The 23278-nt window shown below is 34.7% G+C and overlaps 3 protein-coding genes across 3 annotated transcripts; 2 read left to right on the top strand and 1 right to left on the bottom strand.

Annotated features, from left to right (window-relative positions):
- Positions 1–301: 301 nt before the first annotated feature.
- Positions 302–5506, bottom strand: LOC140754463 (pancreatic triacylglycerol lipase). Its single transcript, XM_073089481.1, has 6 exons — positions 4548–5506; positions 2166–2217; positions 1738–1883; positions 1372–1614; positions 865–1213; positions 302–479 (listed from the first exon to the last, which is right to left on the bottom strand). Exons 1-6 carry the CDS (start codon positions 4588–4590, stop codon positions 422–424), a joined length of 891 nt encoding a protein of 296 aa, XP_072945582.1. The 5' UTR covers positions 4591–5506; the 3' UTR covers positions 302–421.
- Positions 5507–7333: 1827 nt separating this feature from the next.
- On the top strand, positions 7334–10203 carry LOC140748282 (phospholipase A1 member A-like). The gene is made up of 5 exons (XM_073081074.1): positions 7334–7558; positions 7994–8180; positions 8416–8810; positions 9068–9401; positions 10158–10203. Exons 1-5 carry the CDS (start codon positions 7522–7524, stop codon positions 10201–10203), a joined length of 999 nt encoding a protein of 332 aa, XP_072937175.1. The 5' UTR covers positions 7334–7521.
- A 10538-nt stretch (positions 10204–20741) lies between these two features.
- On the top strand, positions 20742–23128 carry LOC140749037 (pancreatic lipase-related protein 2-like). The gene is made up of 5 exons (XM_073082046.1): positions 20742–20849; positions 21339–21522; positions 21945–22339; positions 22473–22803; positions 23016–23128. Exons 1-5 carry the CDS (start codon positions 20813–20815, stop codon positions 23059–23061), a joined length of 993 nt encoding a protein of 330 aa, XP_072938147.1. The 5' UTR covers positions 20742–20812; the 3' UTR covers positions 23062–23128.
- Positions 23129–23278: the final 150 nt, after the last annotated feature.

Consider the following 23278-nt stretch of genomic DNA (forward strand, 5'->3'; position numbering starts at 1 on the left):
TACTTCTACTGCCGTAGTCTTATAATGTAGTAAGTGATGTAAGATACAGTAGTCAACAAGAAAGGCTTCTCAAAGATGTTCAAATTTCTTTGAAACCTAGACCTTACACTCTATATAATATCCCTTCGGCCAGCATAATGGATAAGGTTAAGGACTAATACACTTTCAGATTTTTCATTTCATTGCAAGGTTGCTTATGACTTATAATATGTGTGAGAGCATGGGGTAATGGATCCAGGGTCCTAGATGATCCTGGGTGGGTCTATAGACGACATAACACCTCCATAATAATAGTAAAGTATGACTAAAAATGTAAAACATTTATTTTATTTTCACATGTGTAAGGGTTCTGCATTATACACACATATATATAAACATATTTTATTTTATTGTATTTATTGTTAGTTGACAAAAGTTCTGCTTAACCCCGGGCGAACGGACGAACGGCGTTGGTGAGGAAAGTGTAGGTACCAGAGATTCTGAAAAACAGTTAAAATATTACGAATAAATTATAATGCCTTTCAGTCAGAATTTAAAGTAAATATGATTTTAGAGGAAATAAATGATTCCAATTCTGTACTTTCGTAAATTAACCTAGAAAGTTAGATAGAATTACTACTTCGTGATTACGTGTCGTGACTTGAACACTTAAACCGTATTATCATGATCAGACAAGTTGCTAGCTTAAATTGGGATAGATCTATCCGATCCTATTTTTAATTTTTCATAAATTTGTTGTTTTTAATATACAATACATTATGGATTATTTATTGCTACGGATTCTTTTGCGCTTAATACTTCGCTAAAGAGTTAAACTACTACCTTATTATTTTAGGTCGAAAAGGAAATATAAAACTTAGGTACCCTCGTTTAGTCGCAGGGCCGCCGAAGACAACGTCACGAGCGCCAGTGCATTGTAGAGCTATGGCCTGAGCATAGTTATCGCATGCGGTTCCAACAAATTGAGGTCCATTATTCATCTCAGCGGTTATGGACTCTGCGTAGTATACGTAGCTCAAGTCATGAGAACAGGAGATGTCGGTTCCACAGCCGGTCTGCCGGGATCCACCGTTAGAGTACATGTTCAGATCTCCCAAGGGCGTGTCGTAGCCGTAAACACCAGCGGTAGTGTAGAGGACCTCAACGACATCGGCATCGTCGGGGTGTAACTTTTCGGGATGGTGGCTCCAGCCGATGAGAGATGGGTCCAAAGCTGAAAAAGGTAATACGATAATACTTTATACTGTAGCGAATGTAGCTAAGTAAGTATTTCATGTATTTCACCGAAGTATTTGTGTTGCTACGGTTATATGTTTAATAATTAAATGACACTAAATTACATGACTAAACAAAAATAATAACGACGTTTACCGAAAATGTGAGGAATTTCTCCTTTAACCTTCCTCGCGGCAATACCAGCGATGTGTCCACCGAGGCCGACTCCAACGATGCGGATCAAATCGATCCTGTAACCAAAGTTGTCGTAGAGAATGTTGATGAAATTGGCGATCATCTCGCCGACCTGGGGCGCGTTCCCGAGACCCACGGTGTAAATGCCGGCACCACGGCTGTAGTCAACAGCGATCACATTCACGTTTTGGACCGCAAGGTGGGCTGGAATTGATATCATTTGTTCTCAGTTATCATGGCGTTCCCAATAGTCCTCAATACGTGAATTACATAATGTCCATTTAACACCAAGTATTTTACTTAAATAAGACAAAACAGACAAATTACCAGGAACCAAGTGGGCATTGAAGTTTCCAGAGACTGTTTCACCGTAGCTGTGGATGGTAATGATGGTTGGGATATCCAAAGAGAAACTGGACTGAGCGATGATATTTGGATCCGCCAAGAGAGGCTGACTCGCGGTCGGATTCGTCCTGTAATTCATGTATTATATATTACATATATGGCAATAGTATCTGTGCATAAATGAATTATTAACTACATAATTTTAGTCAGTATATGAGAGTCGAAGAGCTCTTCACGTAGTTAATTGGCTTTACCGAACATTAAAGACCAATTAGCCAAAAGTGACCACTACGAAAAACTCTTTTCTGAAGAATATCTTGAGCGGAGGCATATAATTAATTGTCGTACGAATGGGCGCAATTTCTAAACATAAATGTTATTTTACTATAATACAGTCAGATTACAAATACCTTGTGAAAAGGTGGTATATCACATCGTTGGAGCCCAGCGTGAATCCTTGGACTGCAAAAAAGGAAATTGTATTATCATCATTGAGTATCCACATTAATTTGTGTGTGTCTCTATGCATGGTTTTTACGGTTCCGTACCCAAAGAACTAAAACGGTATCCTATTATTAAGCCTCCGTTGTCCATATACCTATTCGTCTGGAACAAGGCTCTCTCTATCTCTTGAACCGTACTAGAGAGCCACTTGAAATTTTTACACATGTAAAATTTACGTTGCTATAAATAAAAAAATATTATAAGAGTAAAATATAACTAAGTTTTTTTTCTCGGAGATTTAGGATAATTAAATTTTTACGATGCTACTAGGTGAACAAATATATAAATACTAAGTTATAAAAATGTTTAAAGTTAAGATATTCCATGATGCTACGAGTATATTGCATCATGATGCTATATGCTATATTGTGTCGAGTATGATTCTCACTTGGCCGATTATTAAATTTTCATATAGGAACGCTAAGTAATTTTGTTTATGGTAAGCTAATGCAGGATAGCTAATGCAGGAACCTAATTATGAAATAAATAATAATCTAATCAATTCGTGGGTTTTATTATCGATGTGATAATACACTTAACAAAATTTAATTCCTGAGTTGTGATATCAAAATGGTTCGGTATTAAAATGCAGAGGGATTAGTTACTGATAAACTACTGTTTTTAGTTATCGGCCTATTATTGCTCGATTATTACTCTGCAAGCTTATCAAATTATGTTTTTATTACAACTTTAGATATCATGATATATTTTAGGGTTCAGCGCTTGTTCAGCGTCAAAAAGAAAAATAAGGGAACCTTATAGAATTATACGAGCATCGTGTTTTGTCTATTGGTCTGTGCGTTACAGACAAGTTTATCGAAATCTACTCGACTGATTAAATGCATTGTTGTCACGTGTGTAAATACATTAAATACTGAATATAAAAGTCGCTTTCAAGAGTATATATTTAAGCAAATATTTTGTATTTTTTTTCAGATTGTACCAGATATTGAATTTTGTAGTAAAAAAGAATAGAAATAAAAATCGGAATAAAACATAAAATCAATTAAAAATATGTACGTTAAAACATGCGAAAATAGACAAAATTTCGGACTAGGGCCAATCCAGGCCCAACTCATAGACTAACTTTGGCCCATAGGTTTTATGACGTTTTCACAGATATTAACTGAAAATTAGTATAAAAATATTATATTTTCGAAATAAAGACCACCTAAACCCACCAAAATCTTTGTATTCCTATTCCTATACGGCTAACTTAAGATTTATAGAATGTTTTTTACAAAAAGTGGGCCAAAGATACTCAGATTGACTGTACTACATTATAATAATATAAAATGCCTTTTTACCACGCTTTTATTAGCTTGACCTGTATGTATGTATGTAACGGACTGTTTGAACTAGATTTTACCCACTTCGAACGATCCAATTAATTTAAAATTTTGAACACTTATCAAGAACCGATGACGATACATGATTTTAATAATATTGTCCCATTCTCCTCATAAGGATCGTCAGGATAAAGATTTTAGCGTAATATTTAATTTTAAACTATGAATATTTCAATTGAATTTCAAAAAATAAATGAAACAAGAGAAACTTGAAAAATTCAATTCAATAAAATCATTAATATTTCGTTATGTACTAAATAATACATTAAAACTAAAAAAATAACCAATAGAAACTGAAATATTAGTTTGACAATTTCAGAATCGTGATTGCTGTGAATCTAAAGCATAACAATTGATGCTTTATTTCGATTTGACTGAATGAACACTTTTTTTAAGTTTTCGGATATTCTACAAATGTTGAGCGACCTCTGAACTACAAATTTTCATGGGATGATTTTTAAGAGGACTCTGATAAACTAATATTTTAACTGGCGACAAAGAATATACTTTGTTTGTCAAGCCCCCCTAAATATACTGTAATATGGTACAATAGGAACAACACAGTCGTGTAAATCCCTCCATGTTAGTTTCCTAGCCCCCAAGGTTCTCTCATGCAGTCAGGCAAAAATTAAAAAAATAAATACGATTTTCAAATCGAGTTTCAACTCGACCTGTCAATCGGGAATCTGGGATTCAATCTAAAGACACCCCTGATTTTATACCTTAAATAGCTACAAAATTTTAACAAGATTAATAGTTGTAGGTCTTCGATCACTAATGTATGTACATCATGTAATAAAATTTTATGTTGAAAAACTTGTAACTATGATATTATTTTGATCAAATGCATCTATTGTTATTTCTGTAAGGTTAATATTAGCATCTATTTCGTCTCTTACTTTAGAGACGAAATTCTAAAAGATAAAGATAAAAGATTACCTGCCAGGACCCCGCACAACAACACAACACTTTGAGCTAGCATGTTGCTACAAGACTCTACCGTTAAGTCGTAATCCTCCTCATGTAACGGTTTTATATAAATTTCAATTATCAACGATTACTTCCTTCTCAGAACTACTAATCCAGGAGGAGTTGATAACTGTATTGGATCGTAAATCTTTCTGATATCTCGTTCTATGCGTTTCCGATGAGTATATAAGAACTAACGTATAAAGTAATGGTATTGTAAATGGATCACAGGAAATGATAAACAAATTAAGCAAGGTATTATGAGGTTTCCCTGAATTTTGATACTACTAAAATACACTTAATCATGTAATTATAATCATAATACATACTCGTATAATTGTTTTCGCTAGATTTTTCATGAGTAACTGTCTTCGCTACTACAATAAAATACCCGACCACATTTTGAATCTCACAGAAAAAAAGACGCTATGTAAAAAAGCGTACTATAAACTGATCATTTGATTGACAAAACGGTGTGATCTGAAGTAGTTCCAGCTCCACCGTACCATTAGGTTAAGTTTAACATTATATTTTTTGGAAAAGATGTGTGTTATGGAGTTTCTTTCGCCGCTTCTTCTCCATAACGAAACATCTTGTGAAGTGGTGATAGTTGTATTGACATTAAAAAAGTGCTCTGTAAAGAACTTATTTTGAATAAAAAAATTGATTTGATTTAATTTCATTCGTCCCAAGATACGGATACTAACTACAAGGATATACGCCGGATATCACTAATAATATTCGTGTTAAGCCTGATATTTTTGCAAATGTATTCAATTTACGCAATCTAGTGAAATATTGCTTTCACATAATTCAAAGGAGCTTAGTAATATATTTACTGAAAAGATTTATCTATCGAAAGTATTCCATTGATTATGAAATAGACAAGTAAGATACTAAATAATTTGTTAACATCAAACAAATTTGCCACCCACCTGAGGAAATCTACTCCATAACCCAAAGATCCTATTACGATAATAGGATCTTTGGGTTATGGACTAGATCTTATTACAGTAGCTACTGATGGACATCTGTAATCAACACCTTCATAATACGAAAGTTATACCAAAACAGTGCAGTTGTAGTTAATATTAAGTATTTCATAAGTCTAAAAGACAAGCATAAGAAAATTTATTGATTAGAAATACCTATTTATCCCGCATACTCTAATTTGAAATCAGACATTTTAATTGTTTATGTGACCTCCTAACAAGAAAATGTAACCTTTTGACAATTGTCACTGTCATCTTTTTTTTGTGTTTGAAAAATATTAAAAAATGTAGTTTTTAGATCATTTACGAATGAAACGATATTTCTTCGCACTTTTTCTTCGATTTCGTGTCTTAACGGCATATCGGCATTGTTGCGCGTAAATTACAGCATGACAGCCATTAAACGGCCGACAGAGGTGTCAGTCGTTTAAGTCATTTAATGGCTTCCTTCAATTACAAGGTTGTGAGATCTATACTTATCTATGATTTGAAGGTATAAAAGGTGGTTAAATTAATATCGTTCGATCGAGAAAGTAACACCACCACGTCTATTTGTAGCGTTAAGCAGTTCTTCAGTTCTTCTAGAGGTGTTATATAAGAGGCGGCCATCTTAGTCCTCAGGTGTGACACGGAACTAGGATCGCGTTCTCGTAGAATATCCCTTCGGTATGGATTCAGTTACAGATGTCCATGCTTGTTAGTTTTTTTATAATCGCATATCATCGCAATAATTCGCGGAACACAAGTGGGTTGATGACGAGAAAATGGCCCCAATGTCAATATGGACCTATCTGCTTAGTTATCACCACCTGTGGTATATGATTTCCGCAATCAATAAAGCTAAAACAACTAATCTGTCAGTTTTCGCGATAAAATCAGATTAATTTGCTTTTAATTTTTTGGATCAATGAAAGTATAGTAATTAATAATGTGACGTCATATATCTTGCATTGTGATTTTACGATCACGTAATTTCCGTGCTAAGATTAACTTGTACACGCGATGTTACCTGGATAGTGAACTATTAAACATTAATTTGAAGTTTACTTATATACCAATTACATATTTATAGCACTTATTTATTATTATTTTATATCAAGTTATTCAAAATTGTATTAAACTAAATTCGGTTTATTTAGCAGTAATTGGCCACTGGTGTGTTCTGTGTCAAACAGAAATGAATTCGTATTTGAAGTCGCCCATCGATACGTTACTACCACTGAGGACACTTAGTTTGCTTTATTTGTCTAATTTTAAAGCAGAAATTGGCACATCGGTGGTGTCAACCAGAGTCTCACCATACTTTTCGTAACTATGTATATTCTATGCATGATTATTTTAATTAAAATATATAATAAATAGGACATAGGTTATGATGATTTTGTAATAATATAATTAATTTTGTCTACGAATTCATTATTTTTAGTAATTTCTTTATTGACTTGTCGTTAGTGCCTTTCTTTCTCCATACCTATCTCTTTTTTCCTCTTTCTTTGGCATTTTTTTTTACATTTCTGCTAATACAAAATGCTATTTAACATTAAGTTGGCTTTTTTGTACGAGAACTGTATGGTCAATGCTGAGTAAATAAATATAATCATTATTAAAAATCCAAAAAAAGTAATCATTTCCTTAAGTATAGAGACGTATCATAGACCATCGTTATTTTTATTACCCGTTCATACAGGAACTCCCGGTAAACTTTTACAATACCAGTTTCCATATAAGGTACAGTTGAGATCCGTTTAGTATTTACACACTTGTAGGTACTCCTTGCCTCATAGAGATCAAGATAAGTGGTACTTATACGATGTAATTACCACCCAGAAAAAAATAATTTTAATCTACGGATTTAGTTTTAGATTGAGATAAAAGCAGACTCCGTTGATAAAACAATACAATAAATAGAACCCATATATCACCAACTGAACACTGAGATTCGGGCTCTAACAATGAAGCACTTGGTTGCGTTACTTTGTCTAGTAGCTTGTGAGTATTTACTTTGTAATTTTTGATTTTGTCGTCCTTAATAACAATGTTTGACACGGACGTAGCCCGCAGCCTATAATTATAGAACTTACCTGATCAACAATGTTAAGCAGCATCAAGCGTGGTTCGAAGTTGAATGTTAACATTTTTTTTAAACCTTTTTTGCTTCGAAAGCCGTCAGTCTTGATTGTAACCATTAAATAGTAGTCGTCAACGCTGTCATGGGCCTTACGGGCGCATTGAAACCATCCGACATGCGTTGTCCATTACCCGTACTTCCTCCACCAATTTACAAGCAAGGTAGTGGTAGATGTCTCAGGCCTCCCCCAGTTGAGAGGAATTTTATAGTCGGGTATATTATAGTGAATCATAAAATTATATTTTATTACAGGGTTGCAGTCAATATATTTAAATTATAATTTATTTTATTTACAGTATGCGCTGGTAGTGCTATTCCCTTAATCCCAGGGGATAATAGCCACTATGTAGAGGGCGAAAGCCGCTATATTTGGATGCCTGATGGTGAAGGAGTACCCCATCTAGTTGATTTACATGAGCCAGTTGACGAAGCTGTTCTAAACAGCAGAAATGGTGCTAACAACCAATACTGGCTGTTCACTAGGTACTTAATTTTTTAAAGTAATAATCCTGTATTCAAAATTAAAATTAAATTATGAAGACTTATTTACTTTCGGCGGATCCTACATTTTATGTTTTACTTCGTATATTTTCGTGGTCTCTGATAAAGCTCTATTATAGTGTTCGTATTCATCTTTTATCCCCAAACACATATTACAATTTCAGAAAGTTTCTCATTATCATCATTACAAGTATTGTACCAAGAAGTTTGTTTTCAGAAACAACCCTACCAGCGCTCAAGTAATTGTGCACGGCAATGCCAATACTATCTGGAACTCCCAATACCGCGCTGCCCGGCCTCTTAAGGTCATCGTTCACGGATGGAACAATAATGGAAACACTGCGATGAACCCTCAAATCACAGCAGCGTTCCTCGCTGTTCTTGATGCTAACGTCATTGTCGTTGACTGGCGTGCTCTAGCTGGCAGCAGCTATAACACTGCCGTGGCCGGTGTGCCTAGTGTGGGCCAGCACCTTGGTAACTTCCTCATCTGGCTCATCAACACTGCTGGTGGGAACTGGAACCAGGTCCACTTAGTAGGCTTCAGTCTGGGAGCGCACGTAGTGGGTAACGCCGGACGCACAGCCGGTGGCCGTCCTGCTAGAGTTACTGGTAAGATTTTTTAAATATATAAGTAGTAAACAAACATGCACTCCACCTGCTTTATGTAGCTACTACAGTCCGGAGAGTTGAAATGCCTCCCCCTTGCAAATGCATCAATGCAACGCATCTCCCTTAGCAGAGACTTTAAAAAAACCTAAATTTGCTATTTAGAAGAACCTATCTTTTCTCTGTCACTCTCTGCCTGGTTATGGAAATTTAACTGTTGTTATTAGGTGAAGATGTTAAAAGATTTTTTTGTATTAAAGGTTTGGACCCCGCCGGACCTCAATGGGGCGGCAACGCGAACGCCTTGAACCGCAACTCTGGCATATACGTTGAATCCATCCACACCGATGGTCGCTTACTCGGTATCTTCGACCCCATTTCTGACGCGGACTTCTACCCTAATGGCGGCAGGAATCCCCAGCCTGGTTGCTTAATCAGTACTTGTTCTCACGGAAGAGCCACGGAACTCTTTGCATCCACCGTCCAGTTCAACCGGCATGTCGGCAGACGCTGTGGCAATATTTGGGAGGCGGAACTTTCTTCATGCACCGGAGCTACACTCAACATGGGCAACAGTATCATTGGCAAGCGAGGGTATGTTTTACATTTTAATAAAAAACACAAAGAAAAATGTTTAAGGCTCGACCTGAGAAGCATAAAGGCCGATATGTGAAATCACTAGTTTTAAAAAGAGCGAAAAGCAAATTCTCCATAATATCGTAGCGAAAATGTTATTTTATATAAGTAAGCGTAATAACCGAACCTAACCTAACCTAACCAAACATATATTTCAGTAATTACATTTCTGTAATGACATCCTCTATATTCATTCTATTATATCTGTATTAGTGCAATTATTTTAAAATTTAAATCTACAAAGAAGTTTGTAAATTCACTATAACCGCCTTTATACATTTCTAAACTACTATTAAGAATTCATAAAGAAAGAACTCCTATGCCATAGAAATAGCATATTATCTACACTAATATTATAAAGAGGAAAACTTTGTTTGTTTGTTTGGTTGTAATGAGTAGGCTGAAAAACTACTGGACCGATTTTAAAAAGTCTTTCTCCATTCGAAAGCTACATCATCTACGAGTAACATAGGCTATATTTCATATGAAATATATTTGATAAATAGATTTTGAGGCGGTACAAAGTTTGCCGGGTCAGCTAGTAGTACCTACTCAATTTTGCTGATTTGACAAATAAATTTGGTCGAATTTTGATGTCGGCCCTTATGCTTCTTAGGTCTGGAAAGGTTTCACTAGAATTTTCAATAAGATATTTCATTAGGATATTGCAGAACTTACAAGGGCTTCTTTTTTAATTGTTTTATTTATTTTTAGGACCGGTCTGTACGGGCTTCTCACTGGACGCACTTGGCCGTTTTAAACTACTGAAAACTATCACTTGGCTATCTCAATTAAACACTTAAGGCACACGTATACTGGTTTCTTATTTTTACTTTTAATAACTCTGTTGTGGTCACAAGAGTCAATATGCATTAAGAGATGATAAATAATAATTATGTTAGTTCGTATGTCCCTAAATTATGCTTTCTCATAAATCCTTCAACGTGCAAATCGTATGCCCATGAGGCCGGAATATGGCGGACAATTACCCAATGTACACCTTTGTTTTTAAACCTATGTTCCACAATGAACTTATTTGATTTGATTTGAAAACGTTTATTGCTCGGAAAATGATACATACGATAAATACGTCCAACTATTATTTCTTCTTTAGAAGATAATAAAGTTTAAAAGTATATTACTTATTATGGAAAAGAGGTATGAAAACACTTATTGTAGCAGTGACAGATGATGAATGATAGTGAGTGTAGGTATTCAATTATTAAGAACTATTATTAGAAAAATACTTGCATGCAATCCCGCGTGCATAGTTTGAACATACAAAGCCTAACATAATTCCTTAAAACTTGAGCCTAAAGTAAGGAGGTATAGGAGTAGCAGACGAGCATGCAGTCCACCTGATGGTTAGTGGCTACTGATGCACATGGACATCTGTAATCAACCCCAGATAGGATTAGATATTCCTACCTGAGGTCGGCCACAGATGTGTCGCTACCCCTGAGGACTAAGCTGGAACGCCTCGGAAAAGTCTGTCTCCCTTACCACACCCTTCAAACCGGAACACAGCAGCGCCTAATACTGCTGTTATTAGGTAGAAGTAGGTGTGGAGGTGGTGCCGACGGCGTCGAACCACAAAGGGTTCTACCACCTTCACTTATCATTATCAGATCATTATCTAAACTGATACTGTTTTCCAATCAAGAGCTTATCAATAATTACAGCTCTACTACCGGACACGCGTTTCGTTATAAAATAAGAGAGAGTAAAATTATTAATGCACACTCCTTCTTTAAAAATATTATTACAATTATAATAACTGTTAGTCGCTATACCATTTTAGGTAATTTTATTATTAGGTAAATCGAAGAATTACCCTTACATGAAAGAAGTATTGGAGCGTAAAAGAAATATTTAAATCAAATTTATGTCTGAAGCTAAAAAGAAAAATAATGGATACGGTGCCCATACCTGGATTTTTAACAAAGCAACGAAAAGTAAAGTACGATCTTGCCAACGTGCCATGGAGAGAAGCATCCTAAATGTTAAACTTAGTGATAAACGCAAAAGCAAAGATATTCGAAGCATAAAAATGAAATATGCACAACAACACGCACTATGTTTAAAGTGGAAATAGGCAGGACACATAGCCCGTATGATGGAGGATAGATGAACTAAGATTACAATTTCGAAGGGTCCGGTCAAAAGAAGAGGAAGGAGACGCCCTGCAGAATGCTGGACAGATAAAATAAGGAAAATAGCGGGCACAGACTGGATAAAAAAAGCGAAAGATAGAGGAAAATGGGGACGTCTGGAGGACTATATCTGCAAAGGGGCTTTAACTTAATATTTTTTTATTTCTAGTTTTTATTACTAAACTTTTTGTTATATGTATCTAGGTTAGGTTAAAGATAAATAAATGCTTATTATTATAATTATTATTAGGTAAAATTAAATCGTGTTTGTTAATATAATTAATGTAGTTTGGAACAAATTATGTTTACGCGACATTCATTATGCTTTCTCAATTGTCAATAAAAATTGCATGGTAAAGAAAGATATTACCACCTTTCCTTTGTCTCTCAATATCTTTCTCTGTTTCTTTCTATTCCGCAAGTATCGAAATCACACATGAATTTATTAAGTAATTATTGTAACTTTACAATAAAGATTAAGAAACTTTGTCTCTAACGGATTCCCCTGAAATATTGGCAACTCAACGCGTTCTGTAAAAAACACATTAATTATACCTATATAAAAAAATATATACGTGTTCCTATAACAAAACTTGTTGAGTTAAAAAAAAACCTAAATAATATTTATTGCAATTAGAGTCTTTCCAGGCGCTAAAACTAGAAAGCAATTCAATTTGTCGTAGTAATCATTAATTTGTTAATTACCGATACACGCGCTACGCAACAACATAATTACTCACTATAGAATAAATAATACTCGTATTTTCTCAGGCGCTAGTCAAACAAAAATGATTATTGAAATATCCCACTGAAAACAATACAACATTATAACATTTTTTGTTTTTAGAAATATCGGTATAAATGAGTACTTCGTCCTTTTTGGAAACAGGTAAACTTCGTAATGTAGAGCTTAGATCTAACCATCGAACCTGGAAATAGATATGGTATAACATCTTTAAAATTAACACAGATGGCGCAGATTGCACAGATTGCCACAGATTTACAACTCTAGCTGATGTTAAATTATCTTTGTACTAAATGAATTGTGACTAAAATGGCAAATTAAATGAATGAAGCCACTAACGGCCTATTAGTAAGTTATTTTTTGAATTCTTGACAAATAAAAACATTTTTAGAGAACATTTACGAATAAATAACGAATACTGCGTAATTTACATAATAAATAAATAATTCTTTCAAATATTTTAGGGACATTTTAGCACGGAGACGTGGCAAAACTTTATTACGCAACTATTTCAATTCTCAAAACTGGGTACATTTTCTTGTTAGGAGGATCTTTACTTAGTAGGCAAGTAAAGTTTTATGTATATTAGGTACCTACATTTATTATGTTAATGATTTTTAACAGCTCTCTTAATTAAATAATTAGACAATTATAAAATTGTTTCTGAGTTTTGCCTATAGGCTGAGGATATAGTCCCTGTTGTTTCGGGAGCAGAATAGGGCTACGGTATCCCCTGCCTGTCGTAAGAGGCGACTAAAAGGGGGCTTCTGGGGTTGCGGGCGGCAAGAGTGGGTAGCTCGAACCGCCCGGTAAGCGACCCCGGGAAGGGCGGCGGTATGTGTGGTCGCATACCCTCGTACGCACCAGACGGTGTGGCGAGCGTCAAGCTCACCTGGGCAGAGCCCGACGGGGCAACGCGCTAAGAGGACTCCGGTGCGTTCCTTTGGAGATCCCGGAGCCCTCTTCGCAGCGCCAAGGACGGCCACCGGGGGGTTTTAGTGCGGTAAAAATCCCACATAACCCTGTGTCGCTCCCACGGCGCCGGGTACCTTTTGAAGGTTTCCCCCTCGTAAACAAAAAAAAAAGGCTAAGGATATAAAAAAATACCGATTATTTTGATTAGTATATTTGTAGCACTAAATTATTTTTTCCAATTCTTATCGGATTGTCTATTTGTTCTCAAATCATGAAACTTGTTAATGCATTTAAAAAACTTGGTAGTATTTGACATTGCCCGGCCTAAGTACACCCGTCATAAATAACTCTTTCCTAGATTCAACGAGATCCCTCTAGGTAGTATGCGCAGTCATAATAATATACGCTAGATATTAGTCAAAACGACCAATGATTACCTATATTTTAGTAATGTCCACGACGTCCAGGTATGTACGACGCAAGATACTTCGAATTTCGTCACAGCTGTTAAAAGTTATGAGTCCGACTAAACTCATGTTAATACTAGGCGTGCAACTGATTTTGTGTTAAATATAAATATAACGTCATTTGATGTAACGTGATAGAATATAATGTAATGTGATGGGAGGGTACATGATGTCATGGGACGGGAAAAGAGAGGGGATTTACGATGAAATCCACGACGTTTCTTATAATTTTCTTAAGTTTTAGAAAATTTAAATTTAGCCATTATACTCGTAGATGATAGAGCTAAATACTACATGCGAAAGAAGTCGCGAGCAAAATCTAGGTACATTCCAGGTACATAAAACAGTAGGTACATTCCGGTTATTACCGGCTTACTTAAATACTCACCTTCGGTACTTATCTTTTATCAGTTTTACGGTATAGACATCCAATAACTTCATTTATGTTTAATCGATGCATGCTTCACCGCAGAACACGTCAAATAAAATGAGTTATCTACTGTTTTTATTGAAAAAACCAGTTCCCTCAAGTTTTGACTTAATAAAATGTGTCTTATTTTTTTTGATATCGACCATAAAGTAAAATTTGTGTTTATTTGCACTTGGACTACCTATTGAAGTAGGCATATCTTTATATATATATTTCTTATGTGCGTGTGTATGTCACTGAACTCCTCCTAAACGACTGGACTGATTTTGATAAAATTTGTTGTGTGTGTTCAAGGGGACCTGAGAATGGTTTAGATTCACAATTTAGTCCGTGGGAAAAGGTTTTTTTAATTAATTTTTAATTCTTAAGTAGTTGTTGATTTTGGAATGTTTTACATTGGATTCGACAGACTTCGCTACCATCGCAGTTTCAAATATTCTATCTATTTTTCAAACCCGTAAGTGATAAGGGTTGTTCACCCTTAACATTTTTTTTATTTATATGGCAACACAACGTTTGCCGGCTTAGCTAGTAATTATATAAATATGATCCCCTAGGACAATCCGAGTATAGAAGACATCCGAAATATAGAGTATATTCTCTTTAAATAAAGCAGTTTTTAAAACTGTTTCTAGAAAAAAATACAAGCAAAGTTTTTTTTAAATAGTTTTAAATTTGGTGATTAGATTTTTGTTTTATTTTAACAAGGGCTGTTTAAAATAGTGGGATGAACGCTCTACTATTTAACCAGTTTGAGAAAGAAGTCATGATCGTAGGGTTAACAATCTGGTTGAATTTCTGAACTTTAGACTAAAAATTGGGTCTTCTAAAAATCTTAGGTAACCATTGGAACCATTGGAAAATCTTTGGAATCATTAAAAATCGTCGAATATACATAAGGGATTAGATCGATAGGTACCGAATTTGAACAAAAAAAGTTCTACCACCTTTAAGCATACCTACTTAATGGATTATGGATATACTTCAAAAAAACCCTTAGTCATTAAGGCTTAGTGACGTTTACATCGTTAAATATAATGATTATGCATATTTTGTACCCGCGAGCTTGAAAAACAAAATTGCGTGATTCTAGCCCTATACCTATACGAAGAGGCTTCACCGCCTCTTCGTAGAGGTATAGGGCTAGAACCATTAGATTAATTATTATTATAATAAAATATATAATTAGTAATATTAATTTACTAAGAAGTCGGTTAAAAATAGCAATAACCTTTCTTTTACACACGTTTATTCATACGAATGTAAACAGTCTTGTACCATGGATTAGTATATCTAAAAATACATCAAAATACGTCAAGTAGGTATTATTAGTACACCGAAAATACAAAGATGATATCTACAACGTGCGAAAATTCACGAGATTAAAACAGGATATGTACATTTTTTATCTTCTAATTCGTTTTCGCTATCTCAAGATTAATATAAACTTGTATATACTTGATTAAAGCTTCAAATATCGATAATGCAAAAGAGTACACTGCACATATTTACTTTTATTTTAGTGCTATTTTTAATTTACAACGAACCAACATTTTGTAGAGTAGAAAGTGCGTTTGAGAAATCAATAATTAATACCTAGATACTTTTGCGTCATTAAAAGTAGGTCTTGCCCGAAATGATACACTATGCTTTTTATTCCTCTCTATAATAAAATAAGACATCTAAGATCAATCAATCCGTGATCCGTGATCAATCAATCAATCTAAGATATAACCCGGGTAAACATAAGTATTAAATAGTTTAAGAATATTATTAGTCTACAGAGAAGAAGAAAAGTACCAAAAAAGGATAAACATTGAAGTTTAAAATATCTTACTCGAACTTAGTGAAGATTGAAACGTCTTTCATCAAATACATAGAATAGAAAAATATGATTTCACTGTATTACAATTTCAAAAAGCTTTTAACAAGGAACAAAATATAACTTATAGTAAATCTTAAATCTGAAAACTTTCCGACGAATCTAATCAAAATATTGTACTTTATGTGCTTAAGTAGTTTTTTATAGATTTTTTCTCTATACTAATAGTAGGAGTGTTTTAACGTGAAGATGCGGCAAATAAGATACGATCATAGTCTATAAGTTGTGGGACATTCATTTATTTCAATCCAGTTGTCCTGATTGTACCTTAACATCAAGAATTCATAACACAATAGCACAGGTATCAGATTTACATCGTGATCGAAAATCCATTGTATTACTAAGATTCCAAACAGATATTCCAACACTAACTTAGAAAGAGAAATAGTAAACATCTTAGGTATACGCAACAAGTGAACAACATATTTGTTTAGTAGGGAAGCACCATATTTATTAAATAAATAGCCAATCGAAGAATTTGATGCAAGTTCTCAGAACACAATTTCAATTTTTTATGGTTGACTGCTTGGTCTAGGAACACTCAGGGAACACTCAATCGCATTAATACTAATACTGTGTAGTAATAATTATAAAAAAACTAGCAAAGGAAGTAATTTAGTCACTTCCATATTAGTTATAGATAAGCGAATCCAACGACACCTAATATATCAAAATCCATCAAGCCGTATGGGTTGTAGAGCATTCCAAAGAGACTAATATAATATACATAAATGCGCATACAAGGCAGCTAGCGGCACATGGGTTATAATAAAATATATTCATTATTAAAAAAAAAAATTAAGCTTCATATTGAAAATGAGGTGGCGCCGCATTCTTTATTAAAAAGTATATCACAAGAAAAAACATGCTTATGTACGTAATGCAATTATTATATTTAACACTTATTATGTTTCCTAATCCATTATCAGTAATTATTTACCAAATTTATCTAAATCCTGTGTAAATATACATATTTATATACTTCTTTTTGACATTCATTACATTCAAGGAGAGAAACCTTAAAATAAATAATATCTTAATTATGGTAAAAACTACGGTTGAAATAGTAGGTACATTTTATTCTTGGTTACACTATAATAATACAGAATGCGTATTGCGTAATCGAAGAATCATGTTTTAGAAATATATTGAAATTATTTTATTATCGTATTGTTTTAAATTAATTTTCTGTTATTTTCATATATTTTCAAAAAATAATAACTTCCCATTTATATTGGAGTCACTGGTTGGTTGTACTTAAGTGTTAGCATAAAAAAGAAAAAAAAAACACTCTTGACGTTCGAGTTGTATTTGGCGCGGGAATGATAAAAGTTTAAATTGGATCAAGAAATAGTCTTATTCTTTCACTTGGGAGTATGTTGTATGGTAGTAGGATAGAACTACAGACTTATATCTAAACAAATACAGGTCTGTGGATAGAACCAATAGGATACGATCGGAAAGGTACCACCGCTCGCCTTTCTAGCGTGGAGTAGTTCTTGCAATACAAGTAGCAAACGAGGATGTAGTCCTACTAGGGAGATCAGCCAGAGAACCGTGAAGACTAAGTTGGAATATTTCGTGTATGTTACTTTACATATATTATGTCTCCATTACCGTTCTCTTCAAACCAGACTTAGATGTTGCGGTGTTGCCTATGGAATTGAACCACGACAAGCTCTAGCAACTACTAATTAATTTATATAAATGTACGTACCTAACTAAAATTAACATATCACTAAGGCAATAAAAGACTAATAGTTATATATTATACTAGCAGAACCCGCGGCTTCGCCCGCGTAAAAATATATGATATGACATACAAATAACTGTAATCGTAAATTTGTACCTTTAACAATTTTAACGATAAAGTAAAGTAGCATTAATATTTAATTAATAAAAGCTTTTTTTTTCGTCACTGTGTACCTAAATTTGTCAAGCTTTCTTCAGAAACATACACTAAAACTCTAATTAGTGGACTGTAATGAAACTTTCTTTAAAATATAAGTTTCATTTAGGATACAATAATTATTATTTACACTATTCCATAGGAACCGTCCATGTTATATGGGGTCTTACATACAGTGGTTCTTTCCAGGATCTCTGGCTGGGCGATTAGAGCTCTCATTCTTACCACCCGCAACTCCAGAAGTCCCCTTTTAGTCTCGTACGACAGGCAGTGGATACTGTAGCCCTGTTCTAGCCCAAAATTTTAATCCAAGATCTATGTGTCTATCACATCACCATCACTAATCCACGCATAACCATAACCATACCCCACGGCAGGTCCAAATGTTGGCACGCAGTGTGTCCAAAGTAGTTGCGACGTACCTAATCAGTATACCAAAATGTAGGCCAATTTGAATAAACTTACGCATTATCATATATAAAATGTGCACCCGTCCACGTTGTCGTGTATTTGTCTGAATAGACGTTATCTGAAATTTCACGATTCTAAGTTCGAACCTAAAAGATTCCCGTATATAAGCTGTCAACCCCTATTTTACCACCTTAAGGGTTGATTTTCCAAAAATGGTGAAATAGATATTTAATTATTTTTAATCGAAATCCCAAATACCGATTTTCATAGAGTTTACATAAAACTGGGGGAATTCCATACAAACTTACAACCCTTATTTAACCCACATAGGGGTTGATTTTCCAAAAACGGTAGAACTATAATTCCATTATATCTAACCAGTAAAGCATTGGCTAACTTTCATAGTGCTGGCTTTCACAATGGCAAAATTTAAAATAAGCTGTCAACCCCTATTGAACCACCTTCAGGGTTGATTTTGAAAAAACCCTTAGATTAGATTTTTATTACTTTAAATCAGAAAGCTAAATACCAATTTTCATCCAGTTTGCTTTAAAACTGACGGACTTTCATACTAACTTTCAACACCCATTTAACCCCCTTAACGATGGAATATCAAAAAATCCGTTCTTAGTGCGCATCTACATTATAAAATGAAGCTATATTCCAAATTTCATGATTGTAGCTTCAGTAGTTTCGGCAAAACCTTGATTAATACGTTTTGAACGTGAGTATCTTTTCGCTTTTATATATATAGATCAATCACTACTGTTGACTACTTTATCGACAAGAATATAATCTTTAATTAAATGTGTTAATAATCTATACATCAATCATTATCTTTTTTTAAAGTACCTGACATATTTTCTTATATCTATTGTTTTAATCATCTTCGTCAAGTTATTATTGTCGAACAAGGGCTTTCTCTCAACATTAAAAGGGTTTAGCTGTGAACGCTCGACAAGTCATATTAGTGGACTTCACACACACTGTATAATTTGTTAAAAATACAAAAAATTAAAAGAGGGCGATAATTGTTTTAATATAGGAAACGGACATCTAACATCAGCTTTTAATATTCAATGTGCACGTCTGGTTTCATAGAAAAGAAGTTATAGGGTGGGCGAAAAGTGAGAAGTGCTTGAGAGGGCTTATAAAAATACACACACAACCTTTTTGGTCACGCTGATTTCCTTTAGTAAAAAGCATAATTCACAATACTGAACGCGTGATTTTAATTTGACAAATATTAGAAGAAATGTAGTGCGATGGGATAGGTACAACAGCCACACGTATTTCTAGCGTAAATCAGTTTTTGCGTTTCAAATTGCTGTAGAGGGGTGTTGATGCCTGCTAACTTAAATAATATGAGCACCGCAACACATCTGTGATAGCCTTTAGATTATAACCTTTGATTATTTGATTTGATTTGATTTGATTTGATTTGATTTGATTTGATTTGGAGTTGCTTATATGTATAAGTCCATGGAAATGAGCAGCTCCAGAAAATCAGATAGACAACATTGCATTGAAATGCAAGTTGACCTACAATTCTATGTTTCCCAAGGCTTTATTGGAAATTGCAGCTTTGTATCTAGGAATATAATACTGTAATAATCAAAGAATTACCTCTCCTACGCACTAATCGCGCGCTTAGCCGCTTTTCCAGTTTAATATGCAACCGCTTGTGATTGTACGCTCATAACCACCACAAAATTAGGATTAAATGGTGGCCTGCGAAAAACTGCTCCTGCAGTTAACTGCTAGTGCGTAAGAGCAGTACCTATATCTTCTTTATATATATATTTCTTGTGTGCGTGTGTATGTCGCTGAACTTCTCCTAAACGACTGAACTGATTTTGATGAAATTTGTTGTGTGTGTTCAAGGGGACTTGAGAATGATTTAGATTCACAATTTAGTCCGTGGGAAAAGGTTTTTTTAATTAATTTTTAATTCGTAAGTAGTTATAGAATCGGAAACTATGCATTTGATCAAGTGATGATCTTTAGCAAAGTTGTTGTCTAAGAGCCCATGAGGGTTTGGGAGTTGGTAAGACCAATTCGACAGATGGCACCACTGTCATTCTAATGCAGGTACAAATTTTCCGTTTTGTGTATGTCATATTATTTCTTTAAAATGCGGGCGAAGCCGCGGGCACCACTAGTTGATAATGTAAAGATGACAAAAGATTTGTTTAGAGCGGCTTGATATTCTGCACATCATGTTAAAATAACTGAGGGGTAATTATAGGGGCAAAATCGCCACTTTTGTTCAAGGAGTATATGATAACATTTTGTTCCATAAAAAAAGTGATGAAAAAATAAAATATTTAATTTCTAGTCGACATCCCTAAATACATGTCACAAATGACATTTTTGACGATTGTGTCGATAGGCAGATAAACAAACTAATAAATAGCATGAACATTTTGATGCTACCAAAAACGGGCAGTCCTTGTCATGAAACTACTAGTGGTTCTTGTCGCCCTGGTGGCTTGTAAGTATTTTAGGTTTGGTTAAACAATTTGTAAAAAATAAAAAATATAAATTGTAATTGCTACGTTTCAACTATTGATGTTAATTTTGTATTTTGTTTACTGTTGTTTTTTAGAAAAAAAAATGGTGTTGCATTTTGGACAAATATTAAAAAGAGAATCGTTTGTTCGTTGTAGATAATATATTTTTAAATTTTTTTTAATATGCCAGGAAATATTTTTAAAATTACTAGAAAATAGAATTAAGTAAATAAAAATTTAGAAATTTCGTTGCAACCACTTAAGACTACCGTAGGCTTTTACTACCGATTAAATTTTATAAGTGAACTGATGTTTTTCACCAATGCATTCTCAATAGCTACTTTTAGCTATTAAAAATTTACCTCATGGATGTGTTCCTGTACTTACATTTTTATAGGATGTGAAACAAATAATTGTAACAAATAATTATCAGCATGAATTGTTAAATAAGTGTATGGTTATTTACGCAGTGGTAGCTGGAGGTGCCATTCCCTTGGTGCCGGGAGACAACAGCCACTATGTGGAGGGTGAGAGCCGCTACGTGTGGCTTCCTGACGGCGAAGGCAACCCCATCCTGGTAGATCTGCACGAACCCGCTGATGGCGATTGGGACCCCAGGAATCCTGCAGACAACCAGTATTGGTTGTTCACTAGGTGCTTAATAATTTTTTTATGGAGGGAGAATTTTCCAAATAGGCCTTCAGGGCTATATCCGAAACTATAAGGATTTGCGAAAAATGCTGAAAGGAGTTACGAGGCCGATTTTGATAAAAACTAAAACTGCACCATTAGTTTTTTAAAATATCTTTTTCCCTCCTTTCGAAATTTTTCGCTAATCCTTATAGTTTCGGATTTCTTATTTATCTCTATTTATTTATTTCCGAAATAATGCAAGCAACCTGGACAATTTAAACATTAAATACAATCCTCCTCCTAAACTACTAAATTATTATAGTTAAACCTACAAGCCTATATAGTTTAGGTTATAGGCTGCGATCACATTTGAACAGTATATTAACACATTATAATATTTTATCCGGGAATATATTAATGTGTATGTACTTTAACGATTCCAGGAGAAATCCCAACAATGCTCAAGTTATAACTCTCAACAATGCTGCGAGCATATGGGCATCCAATTACGCGGCCGCCCGGCCTCTTAAAGTTATTGTTCATGGATTCGCTGGCAATGGAAATTCCGAAATCAACCGCTTGCTCACCTCTGCCTGGCTTGCTGTCATGGACGCTAACATCATCGTTGTCGACTGGAGGAGACTCGCTAGTTCCAGCTACATGAATGCCGTTAACCAAGCCCCGAATGTTGGCCGCGCTGTCGGCAACTTCATTACCTGGTTGATCAACACAGCCGGTGGCAACTGGAACAATGTTCACTTCACTGGCTTCAGTTTGGGCGGTCAGATTGCCGGCAACGCCGGACGTGCCACGGGCGGCCGACCCAGGAGAGTGACAGGTACTGTAATTTTTAAATAATAGCTTTCAATACTAAAATATCACTATAAATATAAGTGAACTTTTAAGAACACAAATTATATGCTTCCAAAGTCCATACACATTGTACATATTAATAAAATATATTTTTTTAGGATTGGATCCCGTTAGTCCTATGTGGTACAATAATGCCAACGCTATTGGCCAAAACGCTGGACGGTATGTGGAGATTATCCACACCCATTACACCAGAAATAATTCGCCAAGAATCGGCCACGCAGACTTCTACCCCAATGGTGGTGTCAACCAGCCTGGTTGTACGACTTCTATCTGCTCGCACTCTCGCTCCTACCATCTCTTCGCCTCTACTATTCGTACTAACCACTTGGTAGGAAGACAGTGTGCTAACGTAGCTGAAGCTCAAGGGAACCGGTGCAACGGAGCGGGTAGACTCAACATGGGCAACAGCCTCTTAAACAAGTCTGGGTAAGAAATACGAGTACTAATGTCACACTTTTTAAGATTTACGTATGTGTTATGAACTATGTCGTACTTACTAATAATACTCAATGTCTGGAGGAAATGCTTGCATATTTTAGCGTTAATTTTGCGACGCAATCGTGGTTTTCGTAGATACTGACTGCCGAACAACATTTTTCAATATAATATTATATTATATTACGTTATTTTTATTTCAGGACTGGTTTCTTCGGACTTACTACTGCCAGGAACTGGCCTTTCTAAAAGACAGAAAACATCATACACACTGATACAAAAATTATCTTAATAAATACATTATGATGCGTAATTTACAAACGGTTTTTGTTTTATTTTACAATCTAAAAATAGGTCAATTTATTTTTTATAACAATACAATAATTGTACAGGAATAATAGGAGTAACATATAATAATAAAGTGAGATACAATGGAGAACAAATAGGAGAGTACGTATTTGTATAT

The sequence above is a fragment of the Epargyreus clarus genome, unplaced genomic scaffold, assembly GCF_041222505.1.
Source record: "Epargyreus clarus isolate Ecla_fem2 unplaced genomic scaffold, WU_Ecla_fem_2.2 ptg000003l, whole genome shotgun sequence".
Taxonomy (NCBI): Eukaryota; Metazoa; Arthropoda; class Insecta; order Lepidoptera; family Hesperiidae; genus Epargyreus; species Epargyreus clarus.

Excerpts from the sequence above, each read along its gene's own strand:
- LOC140749037 (XM_073082046.1), top strand. The coding sequence starts at position 20,813 with ATGAAACTACTAGTGGTTCTTGTCGCCCTGGTGGCTT. Across the intron at positions 22,340-22,472 it reads CCGACCCAGGAGAGTGACAG|GATTGGATCCCGTTAGTCCT; the intron begins GTACTGTAATTT and ends ATATTTTTTTAG. Across the intron at positions 22,804-23,015 it reads AGCCTCTTAAACAAGTCTGG|GACTGGTTTCTTCGGACTTA; the intron begins GTAAGAAATACG and ends TTTTTATTTCAG.
- LOC140748282 (XM_073081074.1), top strand. The coding sequence starts at position 7,522 with ATGAAGCACTTGGTTGCGTTACTTTGTCTAGTAGCTT. Across the intron at positions 8,811-9,067 it reads CCGTCCTGCTAGAGTTACTG|GTTTGGACCCCGCCGGACCT; the intron begins GTAAGATTTTTT and ends TTTGTATTAAAG. Across the intron at positions 9,402-10,157 it reads AGTATCATTGGCAAGCGAGG|GACCGGTCTGTACGGGCTTC; the intron begins GTATGTTTTACA and ends ATTTATTTTTAG.
- LOC140754463 (XM_073089481.1), bottom strand. The coding sequence starts at position 4,590 with ATGCTAGCTCAAAGTGTTGTGTTGTTGTGCGGGGTCCTGGCAG. Across the intron at positions 2,218-4,547 it reads GTTGTGCGGGGTCCTGGCAG|TCCAAGGATTCACGCTGGGC; the intron begins GTAATCTTTTAT and ends CCTTTTTTGCAG. Across the intron at positions 480-864 it reads GGCCCTGCGACTAAACGAGG|AATCTCTGGTACCTACACTT; the intron begins GTACCTAAGTTT and ends ACTGTTTTTCAG.